The sequence below is a fragment of the Chroicocephalus ridibundus genome, chromosome 7 (genome assembly GCF_963924245.1).
Source record: "Chroicocephalus ridibundus chromosome 7, bChrRid1.1, whole genome shotgun sequence".
Lineage (NCBI taxonomy): Eukaryota > Metazoa > Chordata > Aves > Charadriiformes > Laridae > Chroicocephalus > Chroicocephalus ridibundus.
In genome coordinates, this window is record NC_086290.1 from 28,625,951 (window position 1) to 28,648,445 (window position 22,495).

A 22,495-nucleotide genomic window follows, 5' to 3' on the forward strand; every position below is an offset into this window, starting at 1 on the left:
TAACGATAAGGCACAGGATCTCTGGGGGCTTTTCAAGGCCTGTTATAGGTTTTGGAGAATGTGCAGATTTTGGTACCAGATTTACTGCTTGTGCCAGAAGGGGGGAAAAAAATTCCCCCTGAGCTCGTACCCTGTCCATTTGATGGAAGCTCCAAGGGGAACACTAATGAATATTCTGCTTTCCACGTAGCTATGAGAATGCTTCAGTGCACAGACACACATTTATCTATGAAACAACAAATGCATTTTATATATTAGGGAGGTTTTACCAAAGTTGGGCCACCCATAATTATGCTGAGAAATGAATTGAATGGAATTTTAATAACTTAAGGTAAATGAGCTATTAACCTACAGGATATTTCGCCAAATGATTCATCCCTCTTCCCTCTCACTTTGCCTTAAAGGCGAAATGGATGACTAAGTTGGTCAGGACGTCGGCCATCGTGGCTGCAGTGTCTTTCAGCAGCAATGAAGAATGACCTTCCTTACACTAAACAATCCCGATACGTTAAAACAGTAGGATTTATTTTTTTTTTTTTTGCATTTGCACAACACGGGCAAGTCGCAAAGAATCAAGCAAGACACTGGGTAGCCTCATTTTCTTATAACAAGAAATCCCTATTGGAAACAGCCATAGAAACAAATGAATTAATTCCGAGATCAGACTGAGAGGAAGACAAAGTGATGCTCTGCTCAGATCTACACCTACACAAAGTCCCTTTCGCTCACAATTTTTAGCTCATTAGGGACAACTTTTCATATTTCTTCTCCCAGCAGGCACAGGAAATCGGCTCTTTTGAAAATATGTGACAGCCTGGCAACCGCGTGGCACAGACAGGCTGTTGTGTCTCAGCAAAGGAAACGATATGTGACATGACTGCCTCTCCTGCCAGCCATCGTCCCACAAAACTGTACAACCTCCACCGATTCCCTTTGGAGCTTAAAATCTTCACGACAGCAAACGTAGTGGGTAGACGGGCTCCCCCTAAGAGCCTGCAATTGTTCTTTCTTCGCAGTAGAATGAGGAATACTGAATGGGGAAGGAAAAATATATTATTTTCTTGAGAGCTTTCTGCAGCTTGGTCGCTGCCTGTCGGCAGGGCGGCATCGGTCCCTCTGGCCGAAGTTCGGAGTCGTACCTCGCTCTCAGCTGGTTAAAGCAAGGGCAGTTTCTGTGTGAACCTTGCAGCAGGTGGCCCCTTCTGGTGGAACGAGATAGGTCTTGAACAAAAAACCCCGCCCCTCCTACAGAATTTTGCTATGACAAAAAAATATCGCAATCATTTTTGCTCTGCCCTATCTCTGTCTACAAGTAAAACTGGTATCAACTGGGGGATCTCCTCCCCTCTCCTCTCAAAATCAGGCTGTATTTTGGGGGGTGGTGGTAGATACCTGTGTCTTGGGATTATGAGCATGTGTTCCCTAGTTTCTACACCAAATCACATCTGAAAGTTAAGCATGCAGCATTTTGCTGTTTCATGTTGTAAACTACAACTCTGTTTAAGATCACTCGTTAAGATTAGGACCTAGAAATAAGATAAAGCAGGATGAGAGAACTTGCTCACAACTTTGTACGGAGAAGAGAGCGAGGCATCTTTGCCCAGAACAGACTGGGAAGACGCAGCCCAGTGCTGGTTGTCCAGCTCTGAGCTTCTCTGGCATGGACTGTATGCATGAAGAGCGTGTGTGTCACCCTACATAGAGCACGTCGGGTGCAATGTTGTCTAAAATAAGGGAGTTTATAGCCCAGGAGGTTGTTTCCTCTTCCTGTATGAGCTTGTACCAGCCCCCCTGGGGGCTCCCGCATGTTCTCCTCTGGGCTGCATCAGGTGGGATCCAGGGAGGACCCGGTGCCATGGGCCAGTGCTGGGCCCCAGCACCAGGCTGGTTCTGGGACATCGCCCTCCCTCCCACCAGTCTGACGGCCAGTGTCCCTGTCCTGCCATGGATTCAGCTGGAGGGCACGGAGAAGGGCCTGGTCAAACACTTAACGATACAGGAAGGCAGAGTGTGAGCAAAGATGTGGCAGTGCTGTCCTCAAGCCTTTTTGCACGTGACATTCTGCCCGTGCTGCGTGCCAGGCTGCTGCATCTCTGCGTCTGGGGTAACACATCGCCTGACAGTGGATTAATAAATACAGATTAACTAATAAATGCTGTGTTCACACTTTCTCCTGCTTTTGTCACCTGCTGTAGCAAGTCAGGGACGCAGCAGCTCTGTAACGTCTACTTGTGATTGAATGAAACAATTCAAGGGATTAAGATGGTTTTCGATAAGGAAAATATTTTATTTCACTACTTTTTTTGGTCCTTGGCATGAAACAAATTAAACTCTAGCTGTTCCTGAAGTGGTTTCAAACAAAGCTGCTCAACCACCTGGAGCCACAACAAGGGAGAAGATTTTTCACGCCCAGTCTCTTTATCTTACTCATTTAAATACCTTTCCCTTTAAATACCTTTTAAAATGTATTTGAACTTAAAGTCCTTGAATTATCCCCTTGGAAAGATTTTCATCTTTTTTTTCAACCATTTAATCCTTTAATTCAAGTTGTCAGTTGTATAAATTGTATCAAAGATCTTTAGGGGAATTATTGACCTCATTTTTACTTACATGATAAATACTCAGTAAAAATTAAAAATATTAACTTAAATGTAATTAAAATTGTAGGAACGACCAAAAGATATAAGAAAGAACCTACTTGGAATAATCTCATTCATCTGGACTTTCAAAAAGCCTTTAACAAGTCCTGCACTAGAGGCTATTAAGGAAACCAGCCAGTTGTGAGGTAAGACATCAGGGATTTGAAACATGGAGCTAAAATATAAAGCGTACAAAGACACGGTCAATATTCTGTATGGCAGTAGGTTAATAGTGAAACAGTCCTAAACCCATGTTCTAACATAGTGTAGGTAGCTAGAAATTCTAGCTACCATTCAGCTTACTTAGAGCAAAAGTGATAGGAAACTAAAGAACTTGAATTGGTTGAAAGGACAACACAATGACAGCTGAAAGCCCGTGTTGACAAGAACATGGTAATGGACGTTTGAGGAAATCTTGTGAATTATTCATACAAGTTTGGTGTACCAATTGTGGAAGAAAGACCAGAGCATCACTGAGGACAGCTCAGTCTCCCCGATCAACATTTAGCGGCCGTCAAAAAGCAAGCCATACAGATTGTTCCAAAGCATAAGGAAAAGCAAAAAAGAAAAATATGGAAAATACAATGTCATTTTGAAAATTAGTGGTATGGTCCCATCAACTGGGATGCTGTGTTTGATGGTGCCAGAGTACAGCGTGGAATCACAGAGGGCAGGGCGAGAGAGAAAGGAGAGGGAAGAAAAATGATTATAGGCTGTGAAGGCTTTCCTTCTGAAGCGAAGCTCCGAACGAGCGTGTACACAAAAGATGAACAGAAAAGCACTTAGCCCCGGACATTGGCAATAATTAATATTATATGGAAGAGAAAATGAGCGCTTCTTACTCTATCTCGTAACAGGAGAGACGTTCAACGAAAATGAAAACAACACATTTACAACAGATTACAGCTTTTTTCTATTAATGTTGTAGATGGTTCCATAATAATAGTCTGCAAGATTTGTGGCATCTTCTTCTGAAACACTGACTGATAAGGAACTGAGCGTTTCACATGTAATTCAGAACAATCAGACGGAGCAGCAAGCTTATTGAGAACCTAAAAGGGGCATTCTGGAGATGTGAGGTGTCCCCTCCCCTTTAATTTCTCTTTATAAAAAGATATTATAATGGTCTTTGCAGAAAAAGGAGAGACTGGAGTTATTAGGAACAAGGAAGAAGATGGAGTTAAAGCCAATGCTAGGGTTAAAGTGCAAGCCAAACCTATCATTCAAAATGAGAATTTCACAGACTGATGACAGCCGCCACGCAACTAACCTTGACACTCGCTCTCCCTCGCCTGGAGTATGATATACAGATCATTAAAACGCTTGGTCTTCATGCTGGATTTTCTTTATAAACGACAGCGAATCTGCAATTATGGAAATAAAGCCTTCCTATAAATACCGTGAAACAAAGAAAGTTTTTGATTATATACGCACCCAAAATGAGGTGGACCTCGAGTCCTGGGTAGAAACCCTGTACGCTGAAGCCAGTCATTGCCGCTTACCACACTGGTAACCACAGTCACAACCGACCCCAGGCCGCGCCGCCCGCCTGCCCTGGAACACTGGGGCAAGAGTCTCATCTTAACACGCGTACTGTTCTAATTAAGCGTCAATTTCAGTTACTCCTGGAAAGGAAAGTATAATTGCGTGTATAAAAACACCAGAATTTTACACCAAAATACACACTAACAATGCTGGTATCTGTAGTCGAAGCTTTTGAAGTGCCTGTCATCGGGTACTATAAAAAAAATTACACATTTTTCCACTTTGGTGGCATTATATTACACCATATATCACCACAGAACCTCAGTTAATGTACCACATACAATTATTTTTTTTTTTCCAGCCAGATTTCACATCATCAAGATGTGAATATTTTATACTGTTTAACAGGGTATAGATGAAAAATAAACTATTCAGATAGTACGGTGATAAAGCTCATTACACAGAGTGTAAACAGCTGAAATTTATTCCAATGAACTATATTAATTCACACATACAACTAATTCTAAGCTCTTACATACAAAGAGAATGAATGTAGAAGACTTTGTATGCAAGCGCGTGCGTTTATATACGTGTGGAAAACTGAAATACACTTTTCCAATATGTCTGCGCCTCTGTAAATAGAGAGCTAAAAATTAAATGGGAGGAAAGAATTGCTTTGCAAAATGAAACAAACAAACCGACTCTGCGTGCACAGGGATGAATTTAGCCTGAGGTTCCAGGGAGAGCACGGATGGTGCGTCCTTCCCTGCACGGCAATGAGCCCATCCTCACAGTTTCTCCTCGCAGCCATAATCACATAAATATACTCGGCAAGAGCGGAGAAAATGATGGGCTGTGAAGCACTTGTGGATGACATCTCAAAGAATTCCCGTTTCAAACAGGCACAGTGATCAAAAGAGGCCGATGCACCATCTCTCTTCTACAAAGAGGTATAACAAGGGTTTTTTTTCTGTGCCGAGAAGAGAGGGCAAGAAGGAACAGAGCTGCAAAGGGACACCTTTTTTTTTTTTTCAAATGCATATTTTCAGTTTCTCATTTCAATCGCTGATCAAGTCAGTCACCTGCCTTCAATTTTTCTTCTCAAGCACTTTTGCATTCCACCTCTGGTGACTCATAACAAAGCATGCAGCGCAAGAAGGGGGCCCTGCAAATCTAATCAAAGAATGAGAGCTGACGGACCAGACATCCAACCTCAAGGCCTGAACAAAGGCAGCGTATTCATTAAGATGCGTGTCCTGTTCGAGGTAGGTCTCCCTTAAGTATTCCTTCCTCATAGGAGGCTACAAAGGCTGTCTGCACCCCTGCCATTATATGATCTAATATATCAACTTTTCCATTGGCGATATCAACCCCTAAATTAATGCAACTTTCCGTCCACGATGCAAGTCCCCTGACACTGAAGTTTGTTGACACAGGTTAACAGCCAGAGGAGACCCAGAGAAGGCCACACAAAACTCTATCAAATACTTAAGGCGGCTTCTCAAGGCGTATATACACACACCAGGCCTGGGGCACGGGATGCCATTTTTAAAAGGGAACAGAAAGAGGTGACCCTCTCCTTCCTTTGTGAGGGACACATGGGAGATGGGAAGGGGAAGGTGGTTTGGGAGAGATCACATTTCCTTGACGAAGTGTGTTTAACACACCCAGCAGCAAGAGGGGGAGGATGGCATCCTCACCGAGACTGGAACAGCAAAATAAAGGGCTGTTGTCAGCCACCTAACTGGGACCAGTTTTCCCAGGGGAATTTTCAACTTCTTTGACTCTTCAGGCACTTCTCCTCATTACCAAATGAAAAATTGGGACACAATTTCATGAGATATCCACCTATGACTGAGAACCAGGAAGAAGAGGGAAGAAAGGAGGAAAGTATTTACAAAAGCTAACCTTGGTATGATGAAGCTGTTCCCTCTGGAGTCGCTTTATAGCCAAGAGAGGCTCTTTCAGTTCATTCTCTGCTGCAGAGGTTTCCTTCGCCTGTGAACCATAAAGCAGCAACATTAAGTTCGACTCACAGGGCTCAAGCCAGCCATTGTGAAAACCCTCTGTGCATATGAAAGCTGTCTGGATCTACCATTTACCTGGCTTGAAACATTACTGGAGCAATGATCACCAAAATGGACATCAACATAACATCCCCAGCTCTGAACTCGCGTGGTGAGGGATGACGAGGAGGGGACTATCAGATGCATCTTCCTCCTAATAGCCTTGCCCAGGTATAGGGGATGGGTAAGCCGGCTGACCAGCGGACAGCCCTCTCCACGAGCTTCTGCATGAGCCTTTGCAGCCAAAGGGCTCGGGCTAATTACACAGTCTGCCGGTGAGGAGATACCAACTCTTCGTATTCCCCCCCGGCACACAGAAGCCTATGGGATCCAACCCTATGCCGTATACCCCCCTCTACCTTTCCTGCTGTTACCAGTTCCACCGCAGCTCCCCTGAGGGAATATTGGCATTCACGAGACCCTTCGACTGCCTCTCTGTCTAAATTCAGAAACCTGTACAACTCCGCCAATGCTCCTTCCTAGCAAAGGTGGTGCAAAAATAAAGGCAGCCAGGATGAAGCATTTACAAATGTAAGACCGATCAACCTCATCAAATTTGCAATTGTCCTGTAACTCGCCATTCTGGGGTAAGGAGGAGAAGGCAAGAAGCATGCTCCACGCTTGTTCTTTATGGTATGTGCGCGCACACGCTGTTCCTTTGGCCAAGTTATCCTTTAAAGATCATTTTTTGATGCATTATGCAAGTGATATATAGTAAATTTTTGATGTGTATTTTTGGCATTATACTTTTCTAAATGGCTAACGCTGCATGTGATAAAGAACAAAGTTCAGAAGTGGCAGAGGAAGAAAAAAAAAAAGAAAAACTGTAACTAGAGCAGAGATAATGTGGAAAAGCCTAATGAGGGTAAGAATACTGACAACACAAATACAGTCGATACAGGAGCAGCATCTGCAAGCAACCAGATGAAAGGTCTTATTCCTCTCCCTTTTAAATCAATGGGCACCTCTCCAATTAATGGTAGTATTGCTCCAGAGCATTACTCTATACGAGATAGTGTTGGCTTATCCACGGGGACTTGAAAATAAGGAATCTTCTTCCAGTTAAACCAAATTTTAGGTAAGTTAGCGACAAAAGCATTTTTACACAACTTTTTATTATACAAAAAGCCCAGAATCTGAACTTGCACAAGAGATTTCACAGCTGTGGCTGAGGCATGAAGTACCTCCAAAAGCAATAGGTAAGCAACCGAAAAGAAGCCGGGGCCCGGCAGTTTTAAAGGGAGAACACGCGTTTCAGTGAAGTAACTAAGGATCAATACCAGTCAACAAGGTAAAACCAGTTAGCATTGCACCTACGCGCCTGCGTCAGAAGAGCTTTCACCTCGCTTCCTTACCTGCCATGCAGCTTGTTTTCTCCCCAAGGAAAATCTTTGGTCCTCACTTTATTTTACGAAATAATAGGAAAAAAAATAACTCAAAATGGACAGAGCTTAAACAGAGTCAAATTGTCACAGTTTGTTTTCTTAATGGACTTGCCTGTTTTATGGATCAACGAACCATTTTCCCAACACCACTAAGGTTGAGTTGCACACGCACCCCCTTTTTTTTTTTTTTTGTAAAGTTAGAAGAAAGTGTTTGATGACCATCATGAGGAGCAGCCAAGAAAAGAAAATCCCTGACTCTAGTCTCAGCCAAATTATAGACTTGCTTGAGGAAAACATATAAAAAGCAGAACTCTCTGCTTTATATGATCTCTGAAGTGACCTCAAGTTTTTCCAGCATATAAAGTAGTATTTTGCTCATGCCGTTTTTAACCTAGTAATACATGTTTTATGTAGCTTCAATTAAAATACTCCTTTATCCTGCATTTTTGACTTCACAAGTTCTTAAAAAAATATTTTGACTAATAAAAAAGCTTTTTTAAAAATACTAACTTATCTAATTGAACATAAATTGAGGGACAAGTTTCCCTGCTCTCTGAATGTTACCAGAGAACCTGGAGTCAATTCTCTGGGCTAGCATCATCATGGACTCGTGCTTGTTCAGATTACCCAAGAAAGTTAGCCTTACGGTTAGGCACATCTCCTCAACAGTGGAAGATAGTTCAAAGTAGTTTAAGAATGGTGAATGAAGATGAGCTAGCGTCTTCTTTTCTGTTCATAAAACTGTACAAATTTAATGACAGGGAGGCATTTAAATTGCTACTGGAGCTGGAAGCGTCCACCCTAGCCCATGTATTTTTTTGGTGGCCAACGTGTGCTAAGCTATTTTAGAGTATAGCCTGCATTCAAAAGTTAAGGCTCCCGTAACGTAATTCTTCTTAAGTAAATTAAAGAACACCATACTCCTAGATTAAAATGATAGGCTATTTAAATATAATATAAATATAGTAATACTAGTAATTTTCAAAACTGAATTCCAATGTGTGCATGATCTGATTGTAAAATTCATTTAACACGAACACCACAAACAGAAAAATATTTTGGTAGTCAGGTTCCGGTTCCCATTCCCGTGCAGAACTGGGGAGATGTAACTATCCAGAATTTGAAGACTGCAATACTGCTTAAACAGCAACTAAAACTGCTCTTTAGAAATCATGATCCCATTGTGACAAATTTAAAGTATTTTTCACAGAATCACAGAATAGTTGGGGTCGGAAGGGACCTTAAAGATCATCTAGTTCCCACCCCCCTGCCCTGGGCAGGGACACCTCCCACTAGACCAGGCTGCTCAAAGCCCCATCCAGCCTGGCCTTGAACACCTCCAGGGATGGGGCAGCCACAGCTTCCCTGGGCAACCTGTTCCAGTGCCTCACCAGCCTCAGGGTAAAGAATTTCTTCCTAATATCCAATCTGAATCTCCCCTCTTTCAGTTTGAGGCCATTACCCCGTGTCCTATTGCTCCACTCCCTGATAAGGAGTCCCTCCCCATCCTTCCTGTAGCCCCCTTCAGGTACTGGAAGGCCACTATAAGGTCTCCCTGGAGCCTTCTCTTCTCCAGACTGGACAACCCCAACTCTCTCAGCCTGTCAATTTTTAACAGAGTGAATAGTTTTGTCCCAAAACTTATTTAACTGCTCTCACACTGAGGTCATATTTTGATGATTGATATAAAAAGATGGCCTAAAACAGCAGTAGTCTCTTTTTCCCCAAAAAAACATTCTTTAGACATATATGAATAATAGTGTTTCACATACCTCACTCCAAATAAAATTATAGTTAGAGAACAGCATTATGGTTCTTACGAATACCACAAACACTTCAGCCGAGATTTATTCCTACGCACACGGTGAATTCACCAGGCGAGTCAGCAGCTCCTCTACGACACCCAGCGCCACCACCCTGAGGAACCTCGGCCAGGGAGTCCTAGCAAAAGGGACGCAGGCTCTCTTAACTGCATCTACGGACGCAGGATATTACAACCACTTTTGGAAGGTAAATTTTCAGCATACAATCTCAGGACAGGTCATCACAAGTTCCTTCCCAAACATCTTTTTGGTTCAAGCCTGGAAGTTTCCTCTGGCAGCTGTTCCCCTTGGCGGGTGAAGGCGCTGGGTACGCGCAGCCCTGCGCAACAGCATCTCGCACCCTAACGCTGACCGGCATCTGCGGGCGCCGACCCCAGAACCTGACAACAGTTCTGCCCTCAAACACACTGCAAAGACTGAGGCCCCGATGCCCAACACCGCATCCCTGTGAACACCCTCACTCGTAACACACTTTTCAGCCCGATGGCACAGGTTGCTGGTTACAGGGCCAATGAACAGCACATTTCTCTGACACATTTTCACTCTTCTGAGTCAAGAGCACTTGTGATCGAAGCTTACGGCTCAGGAAGACCAAAGCAGCTCAGTATTTTACCTGAGATGCAGGCAAGCCACTACATGAACACGGCCCAGAGGTACCTACATTAGGTGACTTCTGATAACAGAGGTCACTTAAAGTCATAACCAGACCCAACTGCAGAGAGCCAAGGAGAGACTGTTCCAATCGTGCTTTTAACTAACAAGGATTAACAACGGAGCAAAATAGTGAAGAATGTCACAGTACCTCCACTTCTTGAAGTCTTTCAGTCAAAACTGCTATTCGAAACACAACCCAGAGCTCCAGTATTAATTATAGACTAGACGCATGAGTCACTTCGTTAGTGTGCATCATCTACAATTAGCTGTGGCTGCTGAGGAAAGGCGGCCCAGGACCACTGTGGGTCACTCGGCTCTACAGCAATGGAGAGAATGGACTGAAACCCCCACAATTTTTATGTCACCATGCAACTCCTGGAATACCCTCATTTTACATACCCTCAAAATTACACAGTATTTTGACTTCTTTTCCCTTACACAGGCTATAGTAAAATAACTAAATAAATAAAGGGCAGGAGGACTGCTGAGGGCTACAGAGCAGTCCCACACAGGGAGAGATTACAAGTGAATTTTAACTTCTGGAAAAGAAATGGCAAAAGTTGTACAGGTTCAGGTCTATAAAAATCACACACACACACAGGATGACAAGCAGGAAAAAAACCTACACAGCGCTATTCAGAAAATGCACCGGGAAGCAGCAAAGGGAAGTCATCAGGCAGAAGCTATGAAAGAAACATACTTTTTACACATACTGTACAGTAAAATACCAGAACTCCTGGCACAGGATGGTGCAGAATCCCCCCCCCCAATGAGTTAAAGAATTAGGCTACTTAATGGGCAAGGCCTTATTCAGAGATGCACATAGTGCCTCCGGCTCAGGAAGTGCTTAAGCAATGGTCTGCTAAAAACTGGGAATGCTCCGGGTGTTACTGAGGGCTCCAGGCTGGAGCCGCTGCTGGTGTGTGCCACAGCACAGCCGTCCTGCTGAGCACCCACCTGAGAACACACACGCGCCCCAGAACGACTCTCCTTGTCTTACCGCTTTTAGCTAACACCAACCCGCTCATAGTAGCAATGGTAAGAACGACAGCAATTTTTAATAGGTCACTCTATTAAATATCTATTCATATTTGTGGAAATGGAAAAAAAAAAGCCATCAAGAAATTGTAAACACAGGTAATACCCCAGCTCAAGTCCTAATCTCACCCTCTCCCTTTTTTCACCATCGAAGCGCACGATATTTTTATCGGCTATCATGAAAAAACACAAAAAACTGGAGATGTTTAAACTAGTATATGCTGATGTACGCATCTGAGATGAAAAGTTTTATTTTCTAACAAATGTTTTATGTTTTCACATTTGTTTTAGTAATTACATATTTAATAAATGGAAATAAGCTTTTTAACTTGAACAGAATATCTCAAAAGTTATGGGTTAATAAAACTGATGCTATTAAACCCATAACATAGTAAGGGGAGTATTAATTAAGTTTGTACAATTAAACCATTATGAAGTACAGGTCATTTTCAATAATGTTCATAGAGAGCTATCAAAGAAACATATCAATTATCAGCAGAATTCTTTTTAGAAAGCATTCTTTCAAATTAAGTTTTCCTGGAATTAACACGCACTGCCAAAATGCAAAAATCATTTTGAAAGTGAGAAGTGTGCTGGACAAAAAACCACCACAGTTTAAACATAAATCTCACGATGCCACTAAAGCATTTTTAACTGTGTGGTATAACAAGATAGAAACCTTATTTTTTTCTCTGCAATATGAATTTATTTTCCATGCAAGTGTTTTTGACTGAAAATGTTTTATTACATGAAAGCTTGCAGAAAGAAATTCTGTTAAATACAGAAAAAAAATTTAAGAATGTGACATTTTTCTTAGAAAAATGTTGTGACAAGATTTAGGCAAAACTGATCTATTTCCTTAGGAATTGTTCTGTTTTCTGTTATAAAACAGCTCAAGTGTTTTCTATGCTTTATACAAGATGAAATATGATTTACACATGAAATTTGTAAATTCTCATATACCCTGCAGTTGTGTTCATTTCACAGAGTAAAAAAAAAATGTAGTCCTACAGCACCAAAAATTGTGTAATATACAACTATCACCTCTGTCTTTCCCACTGACCACATCCACACTATTTCCTATTTCATGCCAAAAGAGTTTCAAAATTTCCCTTTGTTACTAGTGAGATTTAGAGTCTTAACCAGATGATTTTGATTCATTAACTCATACAACAAATGTTGAGCTAGTTGCTTCAAATGACTCCAGGTAGAACAATTTTATATTATGAACTACTGCAGCAACTGATTTTTTTTCCCCCCGTAAGCTTTGCTTCCAATAAACTCAAGCACTTCGAGCCATGTAGTTCAAAACATCTAAAAAGGTTTGAAACACCTCTTATTTCAGTTTCTTTTTTTTTTTTATATATACTGGGAAACACGTTCCTCGAACACTTCCTTTGTAGGTCTAGAGTTGAAGTCCATGACTTTAAAATCAAATTCATAGTTGGAAAAAAACCAAAACCAAACCAACTTTTTTTCCCATCTCCAAGATCACAAGTGTAACTAGCTCAGGATGTTACAATATTAAAAAACATTGTGAAAAGTAACAGAACAAGTTGACACACTTTCAAATGTGACATTTAAAACAGCACTATTGCTTTTCCAATCTTTAACTCTTGAAGAAAAAAAAAATCAACTGAAGTATTTCCTGAAAATTTTGGTCAAACTTGCTTTCATATTCACAAAGCTGAAAGAATATACAGCTACAGAATACCTGAAGTGCTCGTGCTGATGCCTGAAAATTTTTTATAAAGCCTTCTCATGTAACCTTCACATTGTAATCTGCAATTTTTACATTTATCATGCTAGCCTCAGTATCTAACTTTAAATTACCAAGCAAAGTTAAAAACCATGGGTTTTAGACTATAAAGTTACAATTACAAACACTTGAAACTGTGACAAACACACCCATTCTTGCAGAGATCTTAATGGTTTTATTCACAAAATAAACAGTTTCGTCTTTCCAAAGGACGAATTTAACAGAAAGACTCAATACAATAGTTATAAAAAAGTGGTACTGAAAATTTGAAAAATCTGGTAAAATCTACAAATGCAAACTATCTTTTTGTACAAAATCTTTTTTTGTAAAGTTCAGTGATAGATTTTAAAATACAGTTTTAACAGCTGAGAAAAGCCCATTTATTTCAAACTCTGGTTAGGTATTATTTTCGTCTGTGCGGGGAATTCTCCCTTCGCCTGTCCTCATTCTTTCTGGATTCTCTGTACTGGTCAGAATAACGGTTGTGCTTCTCTCGGTGTTTCTCTGAACCGTTCCTGTATCGGTCGTCTTGTTCCTCCTCTCTGGGACTTGAATTATTATGGGCTCTCTCTCTGGATGTTGATCTTTCTCTTCTTCTACTGCGATGTCCATTATCTTTGCTCCAGTGCCTGTAATTTTCATCATCAGACAAAGAAACTCTTCTCTCTGCTTTCTTCGGTTTTGAATTACTGTGTTTATTTTCTAGATCCTTACTTCTTTCATGGTTCCTATCCCTTCCGCTATGGTAACCGTCTCTGCCATTGGACTCCTCTCTGTGATGGTACTTTGATACGTCATCTCTCCTGTGTGACTCTCTCAGGTGTCGGTGATCTCTTTCTGCTTTGCTCTCAGTATCACTTCTGTCCTCTTGCTGCCTCCTTCCCATTTTCTTTTCAAGCGATTTCCTTTTCCTTTCTTGTTTTTTCCTGGAAACTTTATCAGATTCTCTATTCTTCTTTTGCATTCTCTTTCTTTTGGCTTTAGGAACATCTGAAATGATAAAAAAATTATAGGAATAAAGTTGCATTTAAATTTATTATGCCTAACTTGTTAGAGTACATAGGAAGTTCTAGAATTGTTTTTTTTTTGTCAGAAAACTTTTGTGGGTACTTATCTGGAGAAAGGTTTCACAATACTGAGCTTTGATTTTATTGCTCCTCCGCCTTCCCAACTCAGTGTCTCATGCAATGGGGGACAATCCACCTATTCTTTAATTGAGCAGGTACTGATTATTTTTAAATGTCTGTCTGCATTACAGGCTCTTTATTCTCCATAGAAAAGAAATTCTGCATAGAAGCGTGAACTGACTATTAAACCAAGACTACTGTCCGTTTTTCCTCTAAGTGTCAATATTTCTCCGTAACTCCACTGTTAATTACACAAGAACCATATGTTAACAAAAAGCAAGGTCACAACACATCACCCCAAAAATTTAAGAAATTAGGGAACAGGCTTCTGCATTTCATCCCATTTACAATGCCCATACAGGTATCAGAACATAATACAGCTCAAACCAAAAAGAAACTTCTTTCTCAACTTACAAAACCCCACAACAAACCTGCACTTGAATGCAAAACATTGCTAAGCAGTCACATCACTGTTAAAATATAGTAACTCCCTAAATGTGAATCTGACATAAGACCCTCAAACCTGTCGATCCAAGAATTTTTTGGTTAGGTAAGATATGCTTTCATATTTGAAAAGATTCTAAATTCTATGTACTGACAAACCTTCAACGACCTTGCTTCCTCCTCTCCCCACCCAGTTAATTGCTTAAGAGAGAACAACTCAAATTTGTACAAATGTAGCTGCCACTCACAAGTAGCCATCAGAAGGGCTTTTATCCCTTAGTTATCTGCAAGGGATGCCTGACTTTTGAGAAATTCTACCCATCATCATCCTCTTGATGACTTGATACAAAAGGACCAGGCACAGGCTGTAAAGTTATATATCAAAGCACTCTCACAATTTTTTTTTTTTTTTTTAAAAAAAAGATCACCTTTCCCAGACCATCCAGTCTCTTAAAATCGTTTACTTTTCTAATTACTTCCTGGAAAAGCTTATCAGTCAATGGAGATTAAAAACAGCAGATGGGGAAAAATCTGCAATACTATCCTATGAGGAAACGGAGGCATGCTGAAATGGCTTGAGATAGTGGTACCGCAGCAACATAACAACGTCCCTCTGGCTCACTTTCAGAAGAAATAGTGACAGCTTTGTCAACAATTTAAGATTAAAACTTGTGTATTTCTAAATACACAGTAGTGTTCATCTCAGTGGAGGCGGCCTTACTCTTCCTGTTTGCTCTTTATAAGGAGCCTCTAGATTTCACTCAACGATATTTATCGGTAAACACTGAAGTTACAGCCATTTAGAATAACCATTAATTCACCTTATTGTACGAACTATGGTATCACATCGGCTGTTTCTAGTCACTTTTTGAAAATAATAGAGCCATAAATTGATTTAATAGTACACCAAATAACTGCATTTCCACAGCAGCTGGCTAGTCTCATGTCTGAGCTAAGGCTTCCTGGCATTCTGATAAAGCGTGATGACAGATCACTTCCGATCGATTTTAAGACATTAACTTTTTAAAATAGTATTTTCCCTATTATTTTACATGCACTAGAATGCAGAAAAAGAACAGAGAAAGTAAATACAAAGGAACAAACTGCTTTGGTAACAGACAAATCTCATACTCTGCTGGTCCCGTTTTGGTTGGAACGACCTCTCCAGAGCAGTCCTGAGCTGGTGAAGTTCCGTGCTTTAACTGTTAAGACAGTAATCTCTAATTCAGCTCTATGCTCAATTTCTAATGAGCAGCTTTTCTATTTTCTCTTATATATTGCACTGTTAAAACACTGAAATACTGTAGCACATTCCTCTAAAAAATGTGTTTCAACTCTACAAAATTATTTTAAAGATTTAAAAAGCTGCAAACACAGGAAGACTTGAAGATATAATCAGTAGTGGACCTCAAACAAGTTTACCATTAAAGAATATAGTTATCTCCAATTAGTGTTCTGACTGCTGTATTTAAGTACACAAGAACCAGAAAAAAAAAGTGAGACCAGGCTGCAAAGATATCAAAATGAAAGTTTTAATGAACATGTTCCTGAATGGAGAAAGGACAAGTAGTAAAAGGGAACATCCTAAATTTAGAAAAATAAAGTGTGCATACTAGCAGACTGCAGACTCAGTTGGTTTGTCACTAAGGACTTACCTCTCTGGTTCCTATCAAGCAGCTCAGCAGAGCTGCAGCTGTCTATGCAGGAGCCATCTGGCTCTTTGCTAAACTAACGCCTCCTCTGACCCTGTTTAACTGTGCCCTCCTCTAGTGCTTTGTCGTCATTAATGCGATTAATGTGATGACACACAAATCAGACTGTGTACAGTAAGATTGCAATGGAGAACAAAAACCCATTTCCAAAGCACGAGCAATTTACACTGCTTTTATTTTGTTAATCAACATTTTCATTCCAAAGGCACGTAATAAATCAAATTAACTTTGAATCAGCAAGCTTCTGTACTATAGAAAGTCCTGCTGTGTTATCATCTGCTCACATTATATAGAACAGGGGAGACTGCACACACTAACTCATACGAGCATGTACTTTATAGACTAAGCAATGTTTATCACACTTCATGTCAAACAGAAGGTTCTACATCAGCAGGATGGCGTAAGATGCTGAACACTAATTATAATGCATAGAACTAAAAAATACTAAGTTGTCAGCAAAAGATAATTCTGCCTTGAAGATTTCTCTATAGACAAGAACCTTCACTATAATCGCCACATAAACTCTTCAAGAGGAAGAGGAATTAGAAATGGGAGATTCAAAGGAGAGTAATTCAGCTAAAACCAAACAATGTCGTTTCTGACCCATGAAGGGGCACATACTCACAGGGAAGGACACAAGAAGTATCAATCTCACTCAACCAAGCCAAGCAAAAAAAAAAAAAAAAAAAAAAAAAAAGAGCTGTAGACACTAGTCTCTACAGTTCACCAGACATATTAATAGGGAACGGCTCCAATCCCTCTGTCCTACGCTAATCTGAAGTGATAGTACCGTGCAACAGGTATTAACTGTGTAAAAAAGTAACCTACAAAATGTTCCTCAGAGATATAAGTCTAACAATGGAACTCAGTTTTTCTAAGTTCTAAAATAAATTTCCATGAGCAACATTTAATATTTTAAAACTTAGAAGTTAAAAAAAATTTATCAGTTTCTCTGCTTTAAAAACTAACACTGTCTATAGGTAGTTTCTCCTCAACAAGCGTACACTGAAATAGAAAATAAATAGATGTATAGAAATAAATAAAAGAAGTAAATCGGTTTTAGCTAGTGCTTGAGTACCTGAGTCACTGCTGCTGCCACTGCTAGATGAAGAGTCACTGCTGCTGGATGACTCCGAGCTACTACTGCTGCTGTCAGAATCAGAGGAAGAGTCTGTCTCTGAAGATGAAGAGGAATCTGTTGACTCAACATCTTGTTTCTGTGTCATTATCATCTTTGGTGCATTTTTAAGATGCTCCCGTAATTCATCCCTAATTAACAAAAAAATATATTTTTTTCAGTTTTATTTATTTTTGGCAGGGGAAGGGGAGGGAAGGAAAGTAAAAATAAAATCAGGAAATTGTTCCTCACGTTAGTCCTCCAAGGCCAATAGAAGTGAAGAAATTGATGGCAAAGCGAGTGTTTCTTGGGTTATCCCGAGGCATCAATCCCTCAAAGAAAGGCTGCAATGTTCTGACGAAAACAAACATCTAAATTAAACAGCATGCCAGCTTAGCATTAATTCTCATTGACATTAATAAATCAAAAAAGAAACTGTATGAATCTCTATAGGACAGCAAAAGTTCTCTTTATGCCTTTTTCAATACTGTCATTGTGATGATTAAAGAATGTGTTATTTACACTATACTTAAGGATAATCATGTAATCCTAGAAAAAATGGAATTAATCATAATAATAGCTCAAGAAAAAATGCTTTTCTCTAAGTTTTGTCAGAAGCCACAGTATTACAGGGCCACAGAGTTGACAAAACAAAAACAGACTTACACTTGGAAAATTTTTAGACAAGCTGAACTATCACTGGGAAAAAAAATAGAAAATACATCTTGCAAAAAGTCATGCACATACTTGAACCCAAATTGATGTTAACACACTCAGCTTAATGGGACTCTTTGCAATGACTAAATCTATACTTGAACTTATTCTTGAAGTACTGCAGCTGCCTAACAGCAGTCTTAGTTGAACTTAAAACCAGAATTCTTATCTGTATGTTTTCAGATAAAGAAACTAATTAAACTTGCAATTTTGGAAATAAAATTTCAACTTACTCATCTTTTAATCTTGCGTTTAGATTAGGAAGTCCCATATATTCACTGAGTTCCTGAAAGAATATTTTGACAAAAATTCTACTGGAGGACGTCGTAGTTTCTTCACTCAGTATTATACATTCAAGGACCTGAAAATATTTAGAAAAAACCCTTAAGTTTACACATACATTCTTTTATAAAGAGTGACACCACCCCCCCCCCCCCCCCCCCCCGCCTTTTCTTCCTCAGAAACTCTTTTCTACCACCTGGGAGCAGCTTCTGGTCATATTTACACTAATAATTCTTTAAGGATTTATTTTATCCAAGAAAGCTTTCACAAGTCAGGTGTGTGAACTTCTGGGAAGTTAAAGATTTGGGACTTAAATTCTAAAGAGGTAAAATATTTGGACTGATTTGTGTGTGCCTGAAGAATGATGATTAGACTAGGCTGTGAAACAACAATAAAACAGTAGGAAAAGAGAAGTTACCTTGATATAATAATATAACATTAAAAATGAAGACATAAATATCTCAGAATGCAAGATTGCCTTTATTTGGCACTTAAATCACAAAATGGCAGTATTTTAAAGTTTCTTATGATTCCATAAAACTTTTAATATATAAAGGCAAATCTAAAAGGCTTCTTTAGGCTTTCTTTTTAGAGACTGTTCTGCTATTTACATTGCTGATTAAAAGCTCAAAATTCTAAAAAAAAAAAAATATAAATTTTAATCAACCAATTCCAGCTGATCTCCACAAAATAACAGCTTAGTTCAATTACTTAAGAATGGAGGAGGGAGGATGACGATGCACAGGTGGCAGAAAGAAGAGACAGAGCAACACAGAGTTGTTCAACAGTGTCTGAGAAGATACTTAGAATAACCCAGTACAACTAATAATTAATGTATCACATATTATTTCTGAATACTGGATATTAATTATTGAAAAAGAAATATAGGACAATAGCCTTTTTTACTTACACTCCAGGGAATTGAATCAGTGTACAGTAGATGAGCAAACATCTTGGCAACATTCCTCAGTTTGTTGGTTTCCAAACGATGAATGGTATCATATTGTTCTTTGAAAATAGCTTCAAAGGATTCCATATATTCTTTTTTTAACATGCAGAAACGCTGAGACAAAATTGTATAATTTAAACAACCAGATTAAATAAAACATTAAACATGCAAATAACCTACATGTAAGTGACCCAACAGTGCAAATATTTACTGAAAGATTTTCCTTTCAAATAACACTTGGAGAAGAAAATACCTTCAAATGGATACATTTTATTGCTTTCAGCAGTGTGTCAGAACAAGAAACTTACCGGCATTGCAAATTAGTAACTATCAGTTTCAAACTACCACAAATTGTCCAGCAATTTCTTTTACTTCCGTACATCCAGTATTTTCACCTGAGGTAACCCCATCAAATATAGCTTTTTCTCTTTACATTATTGAATGACTATTTAAAATTAGAGAGGCAGCAGGGAACACAGTTAGTGGTAAGGCATTTTGGAGATAAACATTCTAAAGAACACAGAAATTAACATTTACATTCTACTGAACATGTAGATTCACATGTTTAGTGCTTTGTAACTGACTACCAGGAGTACTTCCTCAAGTACTGGATAAAACGTACAAATGGGAAAAACTCATTCTACTCCCTTTCAGCATAACTTGCTCCCTTGAGAAGACAAGTATTTTATCTTAAACTAGTCAGGTCTGTCAGTATCATAGATAGGGAAAACTTAATTAAGAACTAACTGCAACTAAATTAGCAATTAGTGATGCGAAAACAAGGAGCTAGCTGTTTACTGTTTACAAACAAAACCCCCCACCCACAACCACAGGACAGTAAGTATTCGGTCTTGTGCTCTACATAAAACCTACTAAACAGCTTTGAATGAAGTGGTAAAAGACAGGAGTCTCCAAAATTAATCTTTAGCTCTGTAAAAAGGATATTTTCTGGTAACTCATAATACTTTTACCTCTTTATACTACCATTCCTTTGCTACTGATTTACTGTTCTGCCATAATGAGAAAAGAGGGAGGCAAAAAAAGCAACAATATAAAGAGAAAATGAGTTCTCTCACTCTGCATTCACTACGCTTATTACAATCAAAATGTTAATTCAATCAACTAATGCAAGCAACCAACTAATATAACCATTTTCAGAATGATAAAAAGACTATTAGTTTTATTTATCCATTACAATTTAAGGTTGACACACAAAGAATAAACCAAAGAAATTATCAACCTTAAGGTGTAAAATCTGAAAACAGAACTCACCCCTGCCAGTAACCCAAAGAACTTCTCGTATGTTCTTTGCTGAGCACAGCAGTCAAGTATCATATTGCAGAGTTCTTTCTAGGTTAAGAAAACGAAAAATCTCTAGGTAAATTCACTGTAGCAGCATAAAACCATCATCACTAAGTACCAAAATATTGAGGAAAGCCTTACATAGACACGAGCTTTGAAACAATAACATTTACATAAAACTTCATTTCCAACATCAGTAGTTTTCTGGATTTCTCATGTTTTAGAAATTCTGGGGCATGAATATGAATTTTTGCCATTGAAATTTCTTGTTCTGCTTAAGTTAAAATTTATGAGTTAACACACTGCACATCTCACCAAAAACCGTCAAAACTAGTTTACAAATTGACTTTACCAGAGTGCAAAAAGGGAAGTATAAGATAAAAAGGGAAGATCTGGAAGGCTTTTTTTGTGTTTTTGGTTCTGTTTATTTGTTGTTCGGTTTACTTTTTGGGTTTTGGGTTTTTTTTTTCAAATTATTATTATTATTTTTTAATATTTTTAATAGCACCAATCCCTCCATTTCTAGAAAATTAAGAGTCTTTGCAACTTCCAAATGTCAAAATGGCATATAGATAAGCCACCTGGGAACTCAATTACAATGTGCATGCTTAGCAGTGCATTTCCAAAATCAGAAATATCTGTAGATTTTGGGATATACTAGTATCTTTAATTATTCAGCCATAATTTTCACCACAAGCTCTGCTTACCATACGCAAGCAGAAAGCAGTGTTTCCCTGCAACTGCTTCACCAGAGAGGCCTGAGGGTGATGTTCAGAAACTCAGCCTTGGGAGGCTGATCTGCATAGACTTCCTATAACTAAGAGAGTGCGAGGAACTTTTCTGAAGAAGCTGTTTTAGGCTCATGTTGTGAGTCACCCTCTATAAAGGCATCCCCCCTTCTGGGCTAAGAAGGAGCAGAAGAAGCCTAACTGCATCCCCCATCACGAACAGCCTGCTGCCCATTTTTATCTGTCTCCATGGTGGATGTGGACCTAAGCACCAGCCATGACAGTCCCACCAAAGATGCTCTCCTTCCATTGATATCAACCATCTAGAAGAGTTAAACCCAGTCTCTTTGAAATACAGGTTGTCTGGCTCCCTTCCTCCCTGTTCCCCAATACCATCACCCCAAGGTCATCACCGAATCACCCTTTGGCATCCACCACCTCCTATTCTTTCACACAGACCAATCCAAGAACCAGAAGGAAACACCCACGTGTGGATTCTGCTTTGCAGCTTGCCTCTAGGACCAGAGCCCTTCGCTGGCTGAGAGCAGTGAACCAGGCAAGTAAGCATACCTGAGTTCAAAACCAAACTTATTCCTCTGAACTACTACGTAAATTACAGATTGCAATACAGTTATGAACAAGACAAACGAAGTAATCACTTTTATATAAATTAAGAGCCATGAAATATGCGGCACTTGAACAGGACTGCAGTTTTTCCCCATTAAATTTTAATATCTTCTCTTAAGACCAACTCCATAGCATAAACCATTTTATGACATTCCCAAATAAGTTTTCAGCTGTCAGTCATGTATCTTTCATGATTAGTTTAATTTCTCTTTAAACTAATAACAACACTCCCCTTAAAAAAAAAATTGGATAATTTCAAGCATTTTGTCCTCTTTATATGTTACAGTAAACTGGTGTAAGATATATCAGGTTTTATATTCTCCCACTTAAGCCATTCTTCCAAGAATGTATTCCAAAAAGAAGCATCTTGCTCATTACAAAAACTCAAAACAAATAAAAAGCCAACCATGCTGAACAAGAAAATAATACCCTCTCCTAACATTGAGGCAATAACATATAAAACAACTTTACAGATGTGTTTAAAGGCATTCCTTTCAACACTGTCACACTGTGTTAGTGTGATGTATTAAAATGCATATTAACTTTTTATATTATCCAGTTTTACAGTAATGCTGCAGTTAATCAGTTTTTAAACAATAAAAAGGGTAGAGTGCTGATGCCACTGCTAATAAAGTCAGCAAGAC

The 22,495-nt window shown here is 39.2% G+C and overlaps 1 protein-coding gene across 3 annotated transcripts in view; it reads right to left on the reverse strand.

The window, feature by feature from the left end:
• Positions 1–11,401: 11,401 nt before the first annotated feature.
• The window catches only part of CWC22 (CWC22 spliceosome associated protein homolog), a 34,230-nt gene continuing 23,136 nt past the window's right edge, over positions 11,402–22,495 (reverse strand). For 2 of the 3 annotated variants that reach the window (XM_063341806.1, XM_063341808.1), the window contains exons 15-20: positions 20,467–20,544; positions 19,156–19,308; positions 18,197–18,324; positions 17,502–17,603; positions 17,211–17,401; positions 11,402–13,839 (exon numbers count right to left, since the gene is read on the reverse strand). In XM_063341806.1, the coding sequence (XP_063197876.1) occupies positions 13,253–13,839; positions 17,211–17,401; positions 17,502–17,603; positions 18,197–18,324; positions 19,156–19,308; positions 20,467–20,544 (1,239 nt within the window). In that variant the 3' untranslated portion in view covers positions 11,402–13,252. Of the gene's footprint in view, positions 13,840–17,210; positions 17,402–17,501; positions 17,604–18,192; positions 18,325–19,155; positions 19,309–20,466; positions 20,545–22,495 lie in introns of those variants that run through there. The other variant, XM_063341809.1, reaches the window with a different exon arrangement.